The 20,352-nt window shown below is 32.5% G+C and overlaps 1 protein-coding gene across 1 annotated transcript; it reads right to left on the reverse strand.

Annotated features, from left to right (window-relative positions):
- Positions 1–543: 543 nt before the first annotated feature.
- On the reverse strand, positions 544–20,221 carry LOC129945160 (pupal cuticle protein 20). Its single transcript, XM_056054820.1, has 4 exons — positions 20,102–20,221; positions 1,086–1,245; positions 943–1,043; positions 544–879 (listed from the first exon to the last, which is right to left on the reverse strand). Exons 1-4 carry the CDS (start codon positions 20,219–20,221, stop codon positions 544–546), a joined length of 717 nt encoding a protein of 238 aa, XP_055910795.1.
- Between the last annotated feature and the right edge of the window lie 131 nt (positions 20,222–20,352).

The following is a 20,352-nucleotide window of genomic DNA, read 5'->3' on the forward strand; positions in this document are numbered from 1 at the left end:
TGATTTATTACTTTAACAAATTTGTTTTGGAGATTTTTGACAAAAGGGTTTTTTAGAGATTTCGGCTTGGAGTTTAAAGGTTTTGCAATTTTATATTATCGAATTTATAGTGGGAAAAACGTCGCCTACCCAAAGTTATGTTATTATTTATTTACTCAATGTCTTTAAAATAAAATTTGTAACATCAAAATTTTAGTGCCAAAAATAAGAAAAAAAAAATAAGAAGCCCTAAGTACACGCACCTGGAGTGACGCTGAGCCATCGACCGTCATTTTTGCGAGATACAACACTTGTAGGTTTCTAAGAGATCGCTGCGTCACGTCAACACAAATCCGGTCGAGTCTTTTAGTAGATTTTAGTGACACTATTAGGCGCAGAGATTAACACCTTGCCTTATTTCTTCTTATATTTTGTATTTTTTTTTTTAAATTTTGATTGATAAAAATATATTTGGTACACACTCGTAATAATTTATTGTCTTTTTTCATTTGTAGCTATACAATCACATAATTAATAATAAAATATTTATATTTTGAAGTTTACCTATTTATAAAAATACCCATTACCTCCACCATTACCACCGCCACCACCGTTGCCGCCACCGCCTCCATTTCCATCATCGGGATGACCACCGCCAGCAGCAATTTTCTCCAATGCTTCTTGAATTTCTGGTGGAATTGGTGGAGGAGTTGGTAAATGGTCGCCTTGTGGTTGAAATCCATTTTCATCGGCAATATAAGTTAATGATATGGCTTGACCTTCTGGACTTGTATACGAGAAAGAACCTTCAGCGCTAAGAGCTTCAGCTCCTTCAACTCCAGCATTCTTAACAAAACCCGATTCTTCAGCTTGGATACCATTGCCAGTTTCATATTCATACTGAAATAGATACATTAATAAGAATCCCAAACGGAGCTAATAAATTTTCCATCTATAGCTTACTTTATAAGATCCGTCCACGTTTATTTTGGATTCCATTTTTATAATTGGAATTGGTGGACCTGATGGGGCATCTGCTCCACCTCCACCTGCTCCACCACCTCCTTCACCAAAACCACCTCCATCAGGGGGTAAGTAAGAATAACCTCCGCCACCACCTCCACCTCCTCCTCCACCACCACCACCACCTCCTCCATTTTTTCCACCGCCATTGCGACCTCCTCCACCATTTTTACCATTTCCATTACCACCACGGGGGTATCCTGCCGCATAAACAGTTACTAAGTAACAAATAAGGAGCCATATCTAGAACAAAAATTCAAAACACAATTGTATCCTTTATCCAATTATAATCCTTCAAAAAATCAAACTTTGTATAACCAACCACTTTCATAGCTTTGATGTAGCGTCAGTAAGATTCGGTTGCACTCTTGGTATAATAATGCACGATATACTGAAACCGTTATTAGACTAATTTCCCTTTTATTGAAACTCAAGATGCGGATGAAAATTGGAATCATCTGGCAACAAAAAAATGCCCCAGTGATGCGTACATATGGTATAAGCATAAAATAATTGGAAAATTAATTTCTCACTTTAGAGCATATAGACGTTACATAAGTTATACCTTACTCATGGTGTTTTGCATGGAGGCTAAGTAAAAGATAATTGAAAATAAAAATTGCGTAAGTATATAATGCATTAAGCTTATTAATACGGTTAGAAGACGCAAACTCTGTGGAAGCCAGCGTTAAAAATTATGAAATAAATAGTACTCGGAGGAATGTAAGTTTAAGTTGAATATAGTCTTTCAAGTAAAGAACACAGAAGTTGACTGGGCCAGGGACTGTTTTAAGAATCTAGAGCTAGGTTAAAAACCATGAGCTTCAATTTTATAATGAAATATAAAGAATTCAAACTTAAGTTAAGTTAAGGTCACCAATTTAACTTTTTTCATAAAAAAAAATATGTGGAAGTAAATTTTATATAACAAGACAAGTGTTCTTTAAATTTGTTAAAAATCGCCAAATTTGCAGAAAACAAAGAAACAATATGTAAAAAAATTAATGTATAGATTTATTCTAAAATTCATAAGGTATAAAATAACGTAAAACAGTTTCTTTTATTATCGAGACTGAGGTTTAATTTGCACCTTCTAGACTCTACAAAAGATCTTCCATTATATTCGGGAAACTTACGACACTGTCTAGAGGTCCATACAGGTAAGTGGTCTAGTTTAACCTTATGTCCTGAATTGGTAATACTGTAACATAAGATTTTGGTTTTGATGAAAGTTTTCAGCTAAAATGCACTTAAAATCAGCTTAAGCCATCCAAAGTTCGGAAATGTCCATCACTGTCATTTGTTGTAAGTTTTTCAACTGTTGAAGTCGTCAATCTTCCAATTTATTAAGGGTACCTTGTATCCAGAAATTCTGTCCTTTAGGATTGGTTTTTTGCTAATTGCACAACAATTGTAAATTGTTATCTGATTGCAGGGGTTCTTGAGGTTCAAGATAAATATCAAAACCATTTGTGTGGTTTGTTTATTATGTTACGGCATTGATAAGCTACAATTTGTTGGTATAATTTGCTCGTAAAGGATCATATCCAGGTTGACAAGGATCATCCAGTTTGGTCTTTAGGTACTTACTTGGGGCTCAAGCTAAAAAGCAAGAAACGTTCGAGTTCTTTATACCTGTTGCCTGGGATGCATGTAATGAAGAACTGAAATTGATAGTAAAGAATTTTTTTAAACTTTCGAGTCTTTACTGCATCTTGGATCAAGTACGGTACAATAGAAAAAAGAATATTTTTGCATGGTATACATACTAGCGGCTCGGTACGTGCTTCGCTACGTATAAGGCATAGTATAATAACAAAAATGATTATTAAGTTAATTTATTCAAACAAACAAATATTTTAAATTGCTAGCTATTTAAAGGTCCAAATGACCCACATGATATATAGTTTATATTATATTTATCAGCTAAGAGTAAAAACCAAAAATAAAAAAGAAAGGGTCTATATGGTTTAGTCAAAAACAGTTGGATACAAAATATTTTTTTTTCCATTTTGAGAATGAATAAATAAACAGTTGTGTGAACCGACTCTGGAACATAAAGTTGGCCATGTGAAAAACATGATTCCTCAAAATTGACACCACAAACGTGAAGTGTTTGCCCTTAGCCCTTATTTATGAATATCGAAAATGATAAACGCACTGGATATTGTAATCTTTTGAATTTAAATGGCATATCAATTTAAATCTTAGGGATACTCGGTATTAAAAAAAAAACTTCTCCTTTTATTTAACAGTAAAGATTGTAGCGTCAATCAAAATTGGCAATAACTTTTTCACTTCCAATCTGGTGCCATTTCACAATTTTGGTGGATTAATGTTTTGCAATAATATAATTAAAGAACCAATTTTCAGATACAAGCAATGCGGTGGTATACCAGCGTTTAAGAACTTTAAAAATTCAATTGGAAAAATCATTGCCTCATCTTGAATCATAACACTGTCAATTGATTTATATGTCGTGACTACACCTTTCAGATTCGCTTGAATTTGAAAATTAATGGCATTGATATGAATGTTTTTCGGTGCTAAAATGGTGCGTTCTCTCAACCAATCATGATTTCTGTAATTCTGAAGAATATTCGGAAAAACACATTCAATAAACTCATCTAAAGATTTCGCAATTGTAAAAATATTGTTCAGTAAAGTCATCAATCCGTTGCTACTGTCGATTGGTATTTTGCCCTCACCAATTTCTAACAATTGTTTTGATAACTCATGGGAAGTTGCATCATTATGTAGGTAGACACGCATATTATTGTTCAGTGACTATTTTCGTACATATCTCCAAAGAACTGATGACTTCAAACAGGCGTTTATTTCTTCTGTAGGAGTTGATCGAGGAATGACAGGCAATGTATGCCGAAAGTCCCCTGATAGTAATATCAGAGCACCACCAAAACAGCTGTTGATTACCGGGTAGATCTTGAATTGTTCGATCAAATGCTTCTATTGATTTTTTATTCACCATTGTGCACTCATCCCATAAAATAATTGAACTTAAACGCAGAACTTTTGCCATAGCATAATTTATCGAAATATTGCAAGTTGGAGTTTTAATCACCCGTACATTCAATTGCAATTTTAATGCAGAGTGTGCGGTCCGACCACCTTCTAATAATTTAGCAGCAATTCCCGAAGATGCAAGTGCCAATGCAATTTTCTGTTCCGATCAAATAGTCGCTAAAATCAATGATACAATTATATATTCGGTTGTACAAATAAACGTATGTAAATCATTAAAATTGAACTCCTACTCACGTTGCAATCCACGATCAAAAAAGTCATGTATCTCACGATTTGGTGCGGTCATACCCAATTATGCTATTGCTTTATTTACAATGGTTAGAAACATATCTTCAATTATTATTACAGCTTCGTTGAACATTTCTAAGGCAATCAACAAATCGGGATTTTTTTAAGTGTTAATACAGATTGTTTGTATATGGGAGTGTAGAAATATGTTGATTTTACACCCTTTCAAGATATTTTTTTAAATTTACTCTACGTACAAACCTTCTCTGGACTTCTTCAAATAATTCAAGACCAAAATTAGCCAAATCGGTAAGGGCATTGTTGAGTTATAACATTACAACGAAAAGTGGTATTTTTTATATAATTTTGAGATTCGGAAACTTTTTTTTCGACATTTTTGACAACTAATGTTCATTAGCAAAAAAAATAAGCATTACTATTTTTGTATCGTAAAACGGGAAAAAATGTTTAATACTTAAAAATAGTGCTGAAGGGCTTAGAGATTTTAAGGCTGAAAGCTTCATGACAAATTAGTACTAAATTAGATTTTTGATAAGTCCTAATTGATATACAAAACTACATAAGGGACATTAAAATTTCTCAATTTCAAATATGGAAATGCGGAAACGTTGAACTACCGACCTATTGCTTAAATATCTGCGATACTTAAACTGTTTGAGTCAATCGTATGTAATGTCCTTTCTTTTCACTGTAGTTCAATTATCTGTGATAACCAGAATGGTTTTGTTAAAAAGCGTTCAACTGTTACTCATCTGTTTAACTTAACGTCGTTTTGTTTAGATGTTTTTGAAAAACGTGAACAAGTAGATTGTATTTTTACTGATTTCAACAAGGCCTTTGACAACTTGTGTCATAAAACATTACTTTTAAAACTATCGCAGCAAGGTTTTAACGACTATTTCATAAACTCGATAGACGTAAATTTAATAAAGAGTGTTTAATTTCATTTGTTGTGAATTCTGGTGTCCCGCAGGGTAGTCACATTGGTCCTGTTCTGTTTGTTTTATTTATAAGTGACTTGGTTTCGATCATTTAAAATTCGTCTGTCCTAATATGCTGATGGCATTAAATTAAAAAAAAATAACTCTACATCTGACTATCTTCTCTTGCAAGAAGACTTAATATTATTCAGGGAATGGTGTAATAATTTTTTTTTTTTTACACTTCAGAATTTCAGAAAGTAGTAAGCTTATAGCAAGCGTCAAACTATCATCAGAGATTCATCATAAGTGCACAATAGTCGTCTTGTTTTAAATGCTGACAAATGTAAAACCATGAGTTTTACAACGCAAAAAAAGTGAGAATCGTTTTTAGTTACATGTTTGATTCTTGTCCATTAAGTAGAGTATATGTATATTTTCTGACTTGGGCGTTGTCTTAGATTCTAAACTTACATTTAATGAACATATTAACTTCATAGTTAAAAGAGCAAATAGAGTTTTGGGTTTTATTAAGAGATTTAGTCATGATTTGCGTGATCCAATCAGAAAAGATTTTTGCGTTTTTTTAAGGTTCCTTTCCTTAATTTCATGATATTCAAACATTACCGCCTTATGCACAAAGACTTTCTCTCATAAATCTTCCTTCTTTGACAAATCATAGGATGTACTTGCAGGTTTGTTTTATTGTTGGAATAATAAATGGAAGAATTTCATCACCATCAGTTCTTGGTATTTTAAACTTTAGTTTTAGTCGTTCAAGTATAAGACTGCAGAAACTATGGTAATATAAAAAGTATAAATTGCAAATTAATAGTTTTCAATAGTCTATTTTTAGTTTTTAGATTTTAAGTATATATTAAGAAGTGTTAACGTTAATATTTGACGAATTGTAAATAAATTAGTGTTGTTTACAATTCACAATTTAAGAAGATTTAAAGAAATTTGATTAGCTTTTTCTATTACTGTGTCAGACAAGAAGAGCGAAATTTAAAAAACTATCACTAAGATTTATGTCGTAAGGAAGTGAAAACGAAGATTTTTTTTCGATAATTGGCAGAAAAAAGCGTTAAATTATTGACACAACGAAATCTTTATAAACTTTTTAAAAGAATTAAAACTCAAATAAGTTATTTTCAGTTTATGCATTTTTACTGTTTCCAGCACCTTTAGTTTTTAATTTAAAATTACATTTTAAGGAATTTCTTATTTTTCGGTTTGTGGGAAGCGTCAATTTATTATAAAATAAACATTTTTTACAGTCTTGGATGGAGGTTCGATTTCGAAAATAGTAATTTATCTGATTTTGAGATCTAAATAATAAACACATGAGTGATACATCAAAAAATCATACGAATCTCCTGATGAAAAAAATGTGGGACCAAGACGTTTTACTTTCAGCCTTCCGCTTGCCAAACCCATTTTCAGAATTTTTAAATGCATTTTTTGACTTAAAACCCCAATAACTTTTTTTATAAGGAAAGAATGATATACCACAACAGTTGCAGTGGAAAAAATTCCAGAAATAACTCCCGTTCCACAATATTTCGGACTCTTAGATAAATCGATGATTAAATGTAAGAACTCTGCTTTTCTAAACCACTTTAAAAAAAGCATAAAAAGCATTCCTCCACATAAGAGAAGTCTTGTTTTAGAATTGCATTGCAAATCTTAAAAAAGATTTGTCGGATGAGTGAAAAAAAATTCATATTATCTTTTACTGAATTATTTTCCCTTTTACTAAGGATATTGGAAGGGATATTAGAAGAAATAGTTAAGATGATAAAACTCTTTGTTTAGCGTTTAATTAAAATGGTAGGCACCCAGCAAACTTCATCAAAAGTCAAGAAATAGTTCCTTCAAGAAATAAAGTGAAGATAAGTACAATCTTGTTATCAGTGAAAAGAAACTTTAAGTTTTATTTGAACCAAAATGCTTTGTTTTTAGTGCTGAACATAAAAAAAATTATTCAAGAAAGGCCAAGGAGCTGGAGCGCTTACAAGAAGAATGATTCTTGATTTGGCTTATTTATCCATCGAACTTGTCAGTGGTCATAAGAACGGCGGGCACTGTGTGCTCATAATAGCGCTTATTAATTTCCTCACTTGAAAAATAAGGCTGACATACATCATTTATAAAAACTCGTTAAGGTATGTACGTACCTATGAAATGAACATTGCAAAAGACATTCATATAGTAAAGATCCGTACATACAAACATTTGTATTGTTAAGGTACATGTATACACATAAATTATATGTTCGTAACTTTGCGTAAATTGTGCTCCACTTCCTGCGTTTCACAACTTTACTAGTTGTGACTATACACCAAGTTTTTTTTGTGAAGGGCAAAAAATCTTTGAAACTCTTATGGCTGATACACAAACACGCTTCAGCTTCGGCTTCGGCTTCACCTGACGTTCACGAGTTCAGCCATAGGGATTCAATGCATGCTATCACAATGAAACTTTGACCTCACGTTACGTTTGACAATCGTAAGTAAAAGAACGTAATGTTACGTAATGTGACTCCAAACGGAAGCTCTAGTTCAAATTTGCTGAACATTTGCTTTGTCTGACAGCTTAACAGCTGTAAAAAAGTCAACAAACGAAATGCATTTGCTTTTGGAGGGATTCCCATTGCTTTTTATAGGCTGTGTACGGCACTTCCGCGATAAATTTAATTTTTCGATTTCAAAACTAATATTTCTTTTATTTTGAGAAAAAATAACAGATGCTGATTACAGAAGTGTCATTTTAGAAACGTAATATTAGAAGTGTCATTCAAAGCAACCTTAAAGCAGGCCCAACGTAACGAAGAAGTAAAAAAAGTACGATATGAGTTGTTTTACAAAACACATTACAAGTTGGTTAAAATGTTTAAATATTTCTTTAAAACCTTAAGTTAATTTTATGCTTAAAAATTTAATCAGTATATTTTAAAGGAATTGTTGCCAAATAGAAGCGTTCATGGCAACAAATAAAAAACAAAATTTAGAAAAATGCAACAACAACTACAGGCATAAAAGGAGGTTAACATTTAAAAATTAAAATGGTTCAGCGGAATTGCGGCCCAAAAAAATATTTAAATTTTCTTTGTAAACGTAAATAAAAGTGAAGACATGGCTTTGATGTGAATCTGATGATGAATTATTTGTGGTTACGCTTTAAATAAAATACATCCTATAAGAGCGTCTTAGTTGCGCATTTTAATCAGGAGAAGTATTTTGATATGGAAAAAAAGTTATTAGGGTTTTATGTTGAAAAAAACTATTTAAAGTGGGTCTGGAACCATCGACCAGGACTGACAAAAAACTGCTATACCTATCTACATAATCATAAAAAGGTATTTTGGTTATCGGCGACCCTACTTGCTATACAGGCAATGAAACAATCAATTAGTGCATCGAAGTAGTGCATTATCCCGCGTTTTTGGCCTGTGGCATGGCCTACAAGATCGTGCGATTCAAAACCGCTTGTCCCTTTTTCCAGCAATATAGCCGATCAGAACGAGAAAGCGTTCTAAAAACAATTTGGTATCAACCTAAACCGTACTGTTTACCAGCTTTCAGGGAAGTTGGAGCAGGAGATATTATTACCATTGGTGAATGCCGACCATTGTCAAAGACTGTCCGCTTCAACGTTCTTAAATGCCTAAAGGGACAAGGCGCCAAGAAGAGCTTTTTTGAAATAATTAGTGCCTAATTGAAGCAAAAAGTGGTCGAAAAGTAGACACCTGGGATGCAATTTCAAAAAGTGGCCGTGCCCGAAATCATATTTAAAACATAACGGCAAATTCTTATCAATATTATAAAGCTAACTGGCCATAATAATACATTTTATACTTTTAATCTCTTCTAGAAAACCAAACGTCTAAAAAAAACCTTTAAAAACAAAATGTCAATTTATCAATTTGTCTGCGATAGCAAACAAAAGAGCTGAGGTTGCAACTCGTATATGCTTTTTATGTTCAAGTGACATGTTGAAATCATCATTAACATTACAAATTATGCTCTAAAGATGAACATAAGCTCTCAATTTTTCAATTTGTCATTATAAAATGTCATTTATTAACATTCAACAAATTTATTTACTTACAAGTTTTTCATTAGCAAAGTCTTAAGTATATTGAAATATTCTGATTTTGTTTGTACAGTTGTAAAATTAAAAGTATCCTTTTTAAAATAATCCTATATACGTCTTTGTAATGAACAAAATTTAAAATTTCTTTGTTATGCAGATCTCGCCTCAAAAACAAATCGATTAATAAACTGCTTTACCATCAAATCCTATTCATACAACCGAAAACAATAAAATACTTTAACATGGGTCTTCCAATGACGCTTCAATGGAAACACCTGCACACGTGGTCCCTGATGTTTCCTCAAACCAACAACAATCAACCCCTCTTAAATTCAAACATAAAAAAAACAACCACCCTAAAACCTATATGGACAGGCAATGGCATGCTTTTCGAATGCCATTAACTTCTTGCCTGTAGGATTTTTGGTGTAGTACCAAAATCTGGTCACGGATGTCAAATCATCTAATACAAGGGTTTGCTGGATTACGACAACGAAAACCTTTCTTTTTGCTTGGAATACGCGTATACCACATGACGAATTCTCATTGCCTTCGCATTGGCACCATCATGTCTTGCTATTTTAGTTTGCACTTCCTTGCTGCTTTTCCATCAGGGTGAGGGTAGTTATTGGTAGTTGATGCTTGTACTAGCCTAAGAGCTTCGTGAATTTCACCACATGGCAATGGCAGTGGAAGCGGCAACATCAGCGATACGAAAACGATGAGGAGAATATTGGACTAAATTCACTCAACACTCAACCGGTTGCGGACCTACATCTATGTGTTTAGTGCGAAACCCTCAAGTGGACCACTTTTTTTCGTTCGCTTCGTTTTATCAAAGAATTTAGTTATAATGTGCATTAATAAAGATTTTTGACAGCCGCAAAGACTGCAAGAACAGGGCTGCTCTGACTCCTCTAGCTGCTCTGATGCACTAGGTAAATACTGAGGGTCACAAATTCTTGAATAGATCGGAGTGGGATGATAAATTAGCGTGGTGAAAGATTAGGATCGAGTTCGACATCGAATATGGGAATTATGACAAGTGCTTGGATTTGTTTTTGCATTAAAAACCGCATAGTCTGTAGGTTTTATTCGGCAAGGCAAACTCTAAGCCTAATCATAAGTTGGCGATGATAGAGCAAGATTGTATGTTGGGTTTAATTTTTTGTATACAAAATTTATATTTGCAGATGGATCTTTAGAGGTTTATGTATATTAAATTAAATTGTGATGTCAAAGCGATTTCTTATCGGTTAGATTAATGTGTTCATTGATTAGGACCTTTTGTTTGAATATTCAGTGGGTGGTTATAAGTAAACAAAAGTTATGGAAATAAAAGTATTTGATTAAAGGAAGTAAGAAGACTTTTAAGAAGCAGTTAACTCAAAGCATAAAAACTTTCTTACATATTTTTTCTTAAATTTGTTTTACTTTTGTTTACGTAGAGCCAAAAGGAAAATGTTAGCTTTTTTGTGAAAGAACCATTTTGACGTCATTGACATCATTGTATTTTTTAACTTATTGGCTCAAAAGTTATAAGGCATGAAAGAGACATTTTTTAAATGGCAGAGCGAGACTAAGTGATAAAACTTTAAAATGAGCCTCCATTAGAATTTTGTAGAGCATAATTAATTCTGATTCAATTCTAGATCCACCTCAAAAAATACTTTTTGAACAACTTAACTGTCATGAATTAAAATTTAAATTTAAAATTTGTACAATGATTTGCTAAGCACAAGCCTCTGTCTACTAGATACAGGGCCGGATTGAAGGGAGGGCAACCGGGCAGAAGCTTCGAGGCCTCCACACACGGGTGGCCCCCACAATAGAGACTTCGGAAATTTATTGTTCCAAATTCCAACACTGGTAAACTTCTTTTCCTTTGATATGTATTTTTTTATTAGATTCGGGTATTCGATTCCGTATCTCAACAATTTTTTTTTTCTTATATACATATATGTATAGTACATATAAATTAATTGCTGTGTATGAAATCGAAGAAGCTCTTACCAGCATATCATACAATAAAGAGCAAAAAGACATCGTGAGGAATGAACCAACGCACCTTCTACTGAAGATGTGTGGTCTTGAAACCTCGAGCGATTCAACGCTACAAACAAGATGTTGTAAGATCCGAAAATGATTCTCGAATCGGCGTAGAATCCAAACGAAATGATTTTGATAAATACGAGAAGCAGTGAGGTTGAATTCGCTCGTTTACGGGAAAGCAGAAGACGCAAATCTGTCACCCAAGGAAAAATACAAAGTATCCGCCTTCATCCCAGTGATTGGGCATCTATCCGTTTCTCTTACTGAAAGATTGCATGCCTGTGAAGCTGTACACTCGAGATTTGGATACCTGAATCACATAGAGAAGATGGAGGCATTGTTGAAAGTGTATCCGGATGAATAAGAGCCTATAGACTATAGTCTTGGTAATGAGTTGATTCAATTTGTGTCTGTGATTGACGCATACAAAAAGGAAAAGGACTATGGAACAGATCAATCGCCGAAACTATTCTACAACCAAATTCTCGAACATCAAAATTTCAGAGCTACATTCCCAAACCTCGAAATTGCATTGTGAATGTATTTGGTTTTGATGGTAACAAATTGTACTGGAGAGCGCTCATTTTCAAAAATGAAAATTATAAATATAGACTTCGAACCACGATGTGACAAAACCGTCTATCGAAGCTTTCTCTACTGAGCGTTGAAAGCAATTTACTGTGAGAACAGGATTTCAGCAAAATCATCAACGATTTTTCGGCGAAAAAAGCTCAAAAGGTTCCTTTCGTTAACCCTAAAATTTAATTTCACATAATTCTTTTTTCCGTTTATATTTTTATGTGTTTGTTCAGTACTAAAAGAATCCCCTTGGTTTCACAATAAATTTTTTATTGAAAAACTCGAGTTAAGAAATGGTTTACTTTATTTTGAAAATAATTTAGGGCTAGGGGGCCGAGGCCTCTGGACCTCTAAATTTGGCCCTGACTAGATTCATTTAAAATCATTGTTTTCTTGATTTAAGCTTTCGTGTTTTTGAAAAATGCGTTTGGAGATAATTTTTAGTGCTGGTTTCGAATCCGAACTTTGATTTTCACTACGTATCTACTCAAATTTTAAAAATATTAGTTTTGAATATTATTACAAATTTTTGCAACATATTTCAAAAAACCTTGATTTAAACTACTTTCAAACCGTTTTTTTGTTTTATTGTACTAGTTCAGCGTTCATTCTAGATTTGTTAAGGACAAGTGAAATTAAAAAGTTATGACCATCACGAATTTTTGGAAAAAAATTAACTTATGAATTTAGATAAAAAGATTTAAATAATTCAAGTTTTTTTTTAAATCTTAATTTTAGAAAAGTGCAATGTGTAATAATTTCAAATTATTTTTTTTAATTATTTTTTTTTCAGTTGCTAACTGTTTGAAAAAAAAAACAGTGGAGCAAAAGTGGTGGCATTTAAAAATGTATCTTAAAAGCAGGATAATAGGTAAAAAGTAATTCGCTTTTATGTTTGGAATTATTGACTAACTTATTTTAAAATACAAAAAATGAACTATCCAAAAAACTCACATTACACAAATTTTCACACTTACTCAATCTTAAAAATATAACATATACAATTTGTTACAATCTTAAAATATAAAACTGTCCACAAAAACGCCAAAAGAATCAACTTAATATGAGGAAAATACATATGTTTTTGAATCCTAAGAAAGTAGAAATAAAGCTGCGAGAATGAAAGTTCCGCTTTCAACTTTAACTTTTGCTCACCCCGGACAATTTAATTTACACACTGTTCAATCTGATTGCTTGTTAAGGAAGAATACCAAAAGACAGAAGGTAAATTACAATTTCTGCCAACTCCGAGCAACTCTGTTTTTTTTTCAGAGATTTCTAAAGCTAAAAGTTACTGTTTTTCACTTTTATTTTGATTTGGTGGAAACAAAATTACAAATTTATAGAGAAATATACAATTTAAAATAAATGAACGCGAGATCCCAAAGAATCAACAAAAAAAAATTTACTTTATCCACAAATACAAAAAAATGTATGACTGACAACTTTTTGAAAATAAAAATGTTATTCCGTGGCCGGAATAGTGGCCAAATTGCATTTTGCATTTTTCAGTTTTGGAACTTTTGAAAATTAGTCAGCTCTTACACGACTAACATCACAGCTTTGGTAATGATTTCTTTTTTGATTCGAAAAATGTCCCTATTACAAAATTACACGATAGTGAGTTAATTTTGCTGCAGTAGAAATAAAAAGTAGTTACCTTTAAAACGTTATGATAAACGACACCAATTATTTCTTTGTTGAAAAGTTTTTGTCAAAAATCTAATTCATTTTATCACTCAATTTTTTGACAACAAAGCTGATATGAGAAAGTTTATATATGGCCTTTTGAACATTCCAAATTTGTGTCGAAAATTCAAAAAAATCGGCTAAGAATGCTCGGAGATTAAATATTAGGAAGGAACACACATTTACATTTTTATTGATAGAGGTGTGCCCGATACATATGAAAGGAGACCCTCTAAACTGCGCCAACTACATACGCGTTAGTCTCCTCAACATTGCATATAAGATCCTCTCTGCCGTATTATGTGAAAGTTATCACGCAGTAAGAATGCGATAAATTGCAATGTAAGCAAATCAGCACAAGCGATACTCTAACAGTATTTCGGCGCGTGTGCTTATTATGCATTAATATACTGAATTACAGTATCAAATTATGTCTAAGAACATAATTTTGTAAATGTTCTCATAGCTTAAGTTTAGGTTAAGTTTTCAATAAATACTAGTGAGTAAGAAAATTGTATTTTAGTATTAAGCAGATTGTGACAGAGAAACCAATAAAATTTATTTTTTTAAAAATACAAAGCTAAACTTTGTAACTTGAACGTCTGAAGCCGTTCGTCAACAACTATCGACCAAATATTCACACTACGGCAGATCTTGGAAAAAACCCAGGAACTTCAAATCGATACCCACCATCTCTTCATCGATTTTAAAGCCGCGCGTATGACAGCATCTATAGAAAAGAGCTCTACCGTGCAATGTCTAGTTTTGGCATCTCTGTCAAACTTATCCGTTTGTGCAGAATGACGATGGAGAATGCACGCTGCTCTATCAAGGTTGGAAAAGATCTCACCGATGCATTTGATGTCAAAAAAGGTTTTAGACAAGGCGTAAAGTTGATATTTTTAAGATCTTTAAAGTTTTTTCAAAGCTTGTACTTGAAAATCGTTAGAGCGTAAACGGTGATTTTTTAAGAGCTTGAGAACTTTAAAAAAAAAAAAACGCATAAAATTTGCAAAATCTCATCGATTCTTTATTTGAAACGTTAGATTGGTCCATGACATTTACTTTTTGAAGATAATTTCATTTAAATGTTGACCGCGGCTGCGTCTTAGGTGGTCCATTCGGAAAGTCCAATTTTGGGTAACTTTTTCGAGCATTTTGGCCGGAATAGCCCGAATTTCTTCGGAAATGTTGTCTTCCAAAGCTGGAATAGTTGCTGGCTTATTTGTGTAGACTTTAGACTTGACGTAGCCCTACAAAAAATAGTCTAAAGGTGTCAAATCGCATGATCTTCGTGGCCAACTTACCGATCCATTCCTTGAGATGAATTGTTCTCCGAAGTTTTCCCTCAAAATGGCCATAGAATCGCGAGCTGTGTGCCATGTAGCGCCATCTTGTTGAAACCACATGTCAACCAAGTTCAGTTCTTCCATTTTTGGCAACAAAAAGTTTGTTAGCATTGAACGATAGCGATCGCCATTCACCGTAACGTTGCGTCCAACAGCATCTTTGAAAAAATACGGTCCAATGATTCCACCAGCGTACAAACCACACCAAACAGTGCATTTTTCGGGATGCATGGGCAGTTCTTGAACGGCTTCTGGTTGCTCTTCACTCCAAATGCGGCAATTTTGCTTATTTACGTAGCCATTCAACCAGAAATGAGCCTCATTGCTGAACAAAATTTGTCGATAAAAAAGCGGATTTTCTGCCAACTTTTCTAGGGCCCATTCACTGAAAATTCGACGTTGTGGCAGATCGTTCGGCTTCAGTTCTTGCACGAGCTGTATTTTAAACGGTTTTACACCAAGATCTTTGCGTAAAATCTTCCATGTGGTCGAATAACACAAACCCAATTGCTGCGAACGGCGACGAATCGACATTTCACGGTCTTCAGCAACACTCTCAGAAACAGACGCAATATTATCTTCTGTACGCACTGTACGCATTCGTGTGGTTGGTTTAATGTCCAATAAAGTAAACTCAGTGCGAAACTTGGTCACAATCGCATTAATTGTTTGCTCACTTGGTCGATTATGTAGACCATAAATCGGACGTAAAGCGCGAAACACATTTCGAACCGAACACTGATTTTGGTAATAAAATTCAATGATTTTGAAGCGTTGCTCGTTAGTAAGTCTATTCATGATGAAATGTCAAAGCATACTGAGCTTCTTTCTCTTTGACACCATGTCTGAAATCTCGCGTGATCTGTCAAATACTAATGCATGAAAATCCTAACCTCAAAAAAATCACCCTTTACTATCTTAATGTCAGGTTCCATTAAAATCTCGGTTACTTATCATATAGTTCCTATATTTGTACATAGGTCGCAAGTAATATATTGGAATTCGTGATCTCTTATTTAAGGTTTCATTCGTAAGAACCTGATTCGTATTATGTTCTTGGTCCAGTCCTTAGTTAAAATTAGTACTTTTAGCAACAAATTTGAAAACAGAAAAATACATTTTTTTTTTTCAAAAATAAAAATTAAGAAAGAGGCTGGGGTGCGACCCACACTGATAACTTCCCATCATGAAAAAAACATTCAATTGGATTTTTTTCAGAATTTTACTGAATGTTGACAACAATATTTTTTGAAAGATAAAAGTAAATTAAATTCAATATTTAAAATTTTTGAAAAGATATTTGAGTCGAAAATCATTTTTTACCAACTTTTGTTATTTTTTTTTGGTTTTTAATTTTTGTAAAAAAAACTGTTAATTCGATTTTTCTCAACATTTTTCAGAATGTTGAAAACAATATTTCTTATCAGATAAAATAAGATTGAAGCCTAAATTTCAAGTTTTTGAAAAGATATTTGAATAGATATTCAATTTTTCCCAACTTTGAGTAATGTTTTTTTTTAATTTTTATGAAAAAAACTATCAATTCGATTTTTCTCACAATTTTATAAGCTGTCCAAAACATTATTCTTCGTTGCACAAAATTGTTCTGGAGATGAAATCATATTTTAGTCGTAAAATTTTGGATTTGAAGAATTTTTTCTCAGTTTTTTTTTATTTATAAAAAAACCGTTAAATGGATTTTTTCAAAAGATATACTTCTTTGATAACACGTTACAATATATTATATAAAATTTAATTCAAGTCTCTAGCGTGTTTGGTTCGTAGGATATTTAGGGTTAACCAAAATGTTCACCTTTTTTCAAACTGCTATGGTAAAAAACCACCTACGCAATTATATTATCTGTATAACAAAATTTATTTGAAATCGATATCTCTTCTGGTTCTTGAGCTGTGGAAGACGAAAAAAATTTGACAAATCGGACCCATTACAATAACTTCCTATGGGAAGTTAATAACTAAAAATTAAAAGGGGGTCTTATCCCTTAACGCAATACTATATGTTTTGAATTAAATGGAATTCCTACGAAAAATTTAAAAAATGATCTCCCATGGGGGAGGGAGGTGTTACGACCCCCACAAATCCTTCCCTGGATTTGCCAGTGGTATAGACATACCAATGACAAACACATAAAAAACATAATTTAAAAAGAGACTGAGATTCAAACTACACTATTCACTTTATATCCGTTCCCGTCTGTGGATTTTCCTTAAACTTAAAAAAAAAATTAATAATAATAGATATTTTCTGTGGGATACACAATTTTAAAGTAAATATCCCTCTTTGTTCCCATAATACTTAAGTCGAAAACCATTCCGGTTTTTTTGTTTTGTTTTAGTAAGTCTTCCTATTCTATTAATAAATTTTTAATTTATTTTTTTTAAAGTATTAACTAAAAGTTAGCAACAATTCTTTGCGTTTAAATAAGTTTGATTTCAATATCTGTTTTAGTTCTTTTTAGCCGAAAACCAAATTTTGCTGCATTTTTCTTTTAAAAATAAAATACCGATTGGGGTTTTTTAAGAACATTATTTTATTTTAACAAAAATTTTGTAAACAGAATGAAATAATCTTAAAGTCGATAGCTCCATTTTTTTTCGAAATATTCGAGTCGAACATCTGTTTTTACCAGTTTTAAGTAGTTTTTGTAGATTCTGAAACTGGCCGTTGGATTAAAAAAAAAATGTACGTAACGTAGAACAATATTTGTTATTAGATAATATTTTTTTGCAGTTAGTGTCTTAAATTGCTGTCAAAATATTTGGGAGCAAAATTAATTTTCAATAACTTTTAGGTATTTTTTTCAGGTTTTTATATTTTTTGTAAGAAAAACCGTTACTTCGATATTTCTCAAAATTTTATCAGATGTCAAAAACATTATTCTTCATTAAATAACATTTTTCTGAAGGTAATATACATTTTTGTTCGTAAAATGTTTTTTTTTCAGTATTTTTGAGTTATAAAAAAAATGTTGATTGTTTTTTTTTTCAAAATTAAACTTTATTCATTAAAATCCCCAAAAATGAACTTGATATCTGTACTAGTTCTTGAGATATGGATTACGAAAAATGGTATCCCGTACATAAATGGTATGATGTTCGTACACACTACACACACATCTCACTTAAAATATTTGACAACAATTCTAGGGACCTAGAGAATTCGAGAAAGGAATTCGACAAATCGGACTGATTACAATATCTTCGTATGGGAAATTAATTAAAGCGCATGACAGGGTCACACGAACTTGAACATCAGTCCAAGGACTCTGTTTAGAAAAACTATTTATATTTGAAAAAAAAATCGAAAATTGCTAGAGCTGTTTTCTGTGTTAATTTGTTTTATACATAATTTGTCAATTTGTTCTTATAAAAACTGTATGGTATGCAATTTCTAGTGCTTATAAATATACGTGAACCGTTGGAATTTCAAATTTCTAGGGATGTCTAATGTTGAAGGAAAAAAAAAATAATAAATATTTTTGTTTAATCCAAAAAACATGACATTTAAAATATTATGAAGAAAGTACGAGTATAACAAAATTATTGAGACTGATTTATTAGTCCTTAAAAACAGAATAACGGTTTTATGGAGGTACTCTTCTGGAGCAGTAGAAAAAATATTTTTGGTATTGAAAGAAGCCAAGTTAAGAAAAACAGAATATATATAGAGAATATTTAACAAAAATCTATAGGTTTTTGACTAAAAAATTGTATATAGATTACTGGAAAAGAAAGCCTATCGCGAATCTACTCGCGAATCTACTTAACACCTTAATTCCCAAGTTTGAACTCAATAGACCCAATGGTTTGAGCTGTAGGACAGACAGATGGTAGGAATTGGGGGACACCCTTTTTTCGACTTCTCTACCATCGTACTATCATGTTTGATTGAAATTTTTAACGAATGCAATGCTTGCCATAGACATAGTTTCTATATTTCACTAGTAAAAAGCTATTTTAAGTTAAATAAAATCAACTCAGGATTAAATTAAGAAACGAAAAAATTGAATCCAATGCACCAAATGTAAAAAACGTAAATATTAGTCAAGGTTAACAAACTTAAATGCGCTCTTTACACAGACTTCGTAGATAATCAATTAAATATTTTTGTAATTGTTTATAAACTTTTTAATTTTGTTTACGCTATTTTTTAAATAATGGTATAAAATAAATCTATTAATAATTTGTTTGCAAATATAATGTTTACTTTGAGTTTTTACAAAAAATGGATTTAAGTTTCAAAAAGCACAATATCTATCTCGCAACTACCCCTTATTTACATTTTTACTCACTCCTATATAGGAGATACATACATACATGGATACGTGGATATAATTAAATTTACAAAACTTACTATTTTTTAAATTTGGAATCTTCTAAGAAACCAATACAATTTAAATGAGATACCAGGATCCATTTAAGGCAAAAGTTAAATATAATTCAATTAGTTATGGTTGCATGTCAAATTGTCCATTACTACCCGAAAACGACGGAAATGGTTGCCAAACCTGCACAAGTGCGCACATCACATGTACCTATATTACTACCCACAAACTGTATATATGGTACAAGTGCACGGCTCACTCATATATACCTGTTTCAAATGTTTTTATTCAATTACAAATATTTTAAATGCGTCCATCTAGATTCTAGATAGACAATTAGATGAACAAAAATAATTTTGATTTACTCAAATTGAATATATACGAGTATATCTCGCAACCCCTAAGCTGATCTAACACCCTGCTGAGATAGGAAGCACATGTTTTTAGTCCTCACCCTTAGGTATACTTTACCTACATCCCGGAGCTGTTCGGCTTAAAAGGCATATTCACCACAATCATCCTGTTGATCCAGAGGGTAAAAATAACTTATTTTCAATGTAAACACCCGAACAATCATCAGAATCCCTAAATCTTCTTCATTCCCTCTCTCCTTTAATATGAAAGAACAAGTTAACTCATAAGTAACCAGAGGAGGAGGGTTGATGATGGTATACATATCGGATATATTCACTGCCACACTGATCGTTTAATTGCAATTAAAACCCGATTCCAACCCTCCTCGTTGATGACAATGAAAACTCAAATGTTGTACCGCAACCGTAACCGTAATGGAAAAAGCCAAAAGGCCGATGCCAATACCGAACCATGTCCATGAAAACACTTGCTCCAGAGTTAACCGACTAACACCGGCTGCGGATTTTCGCATTTCCATGTCATTCTATGTTTTTTTGTTGTTGTTAGTCTATTTTGTGTGGCGGGATATAAATGCTGGGTTAGGTCGTGAGACTTCACGCACTTGTCGCTTTGCAAAGGCAAAGCCTTGTATGCTTGTCAGGTTTTTGG

This window comes from Eupeodes corollae, chromosome 2 (genome assembly GCF_945859685.1).
Source record: "Eupeodes corollae chromosome 2, idEupCoro1.1, whole genome shotgun sequence".
NCBI classification, from domain to species: domain Eukaryota; kingdom Metazoa; phylum Arthropoda; class Insecta; order Diptera; family Syrphidae; genus Eupeodes; species Eupeodes corollae.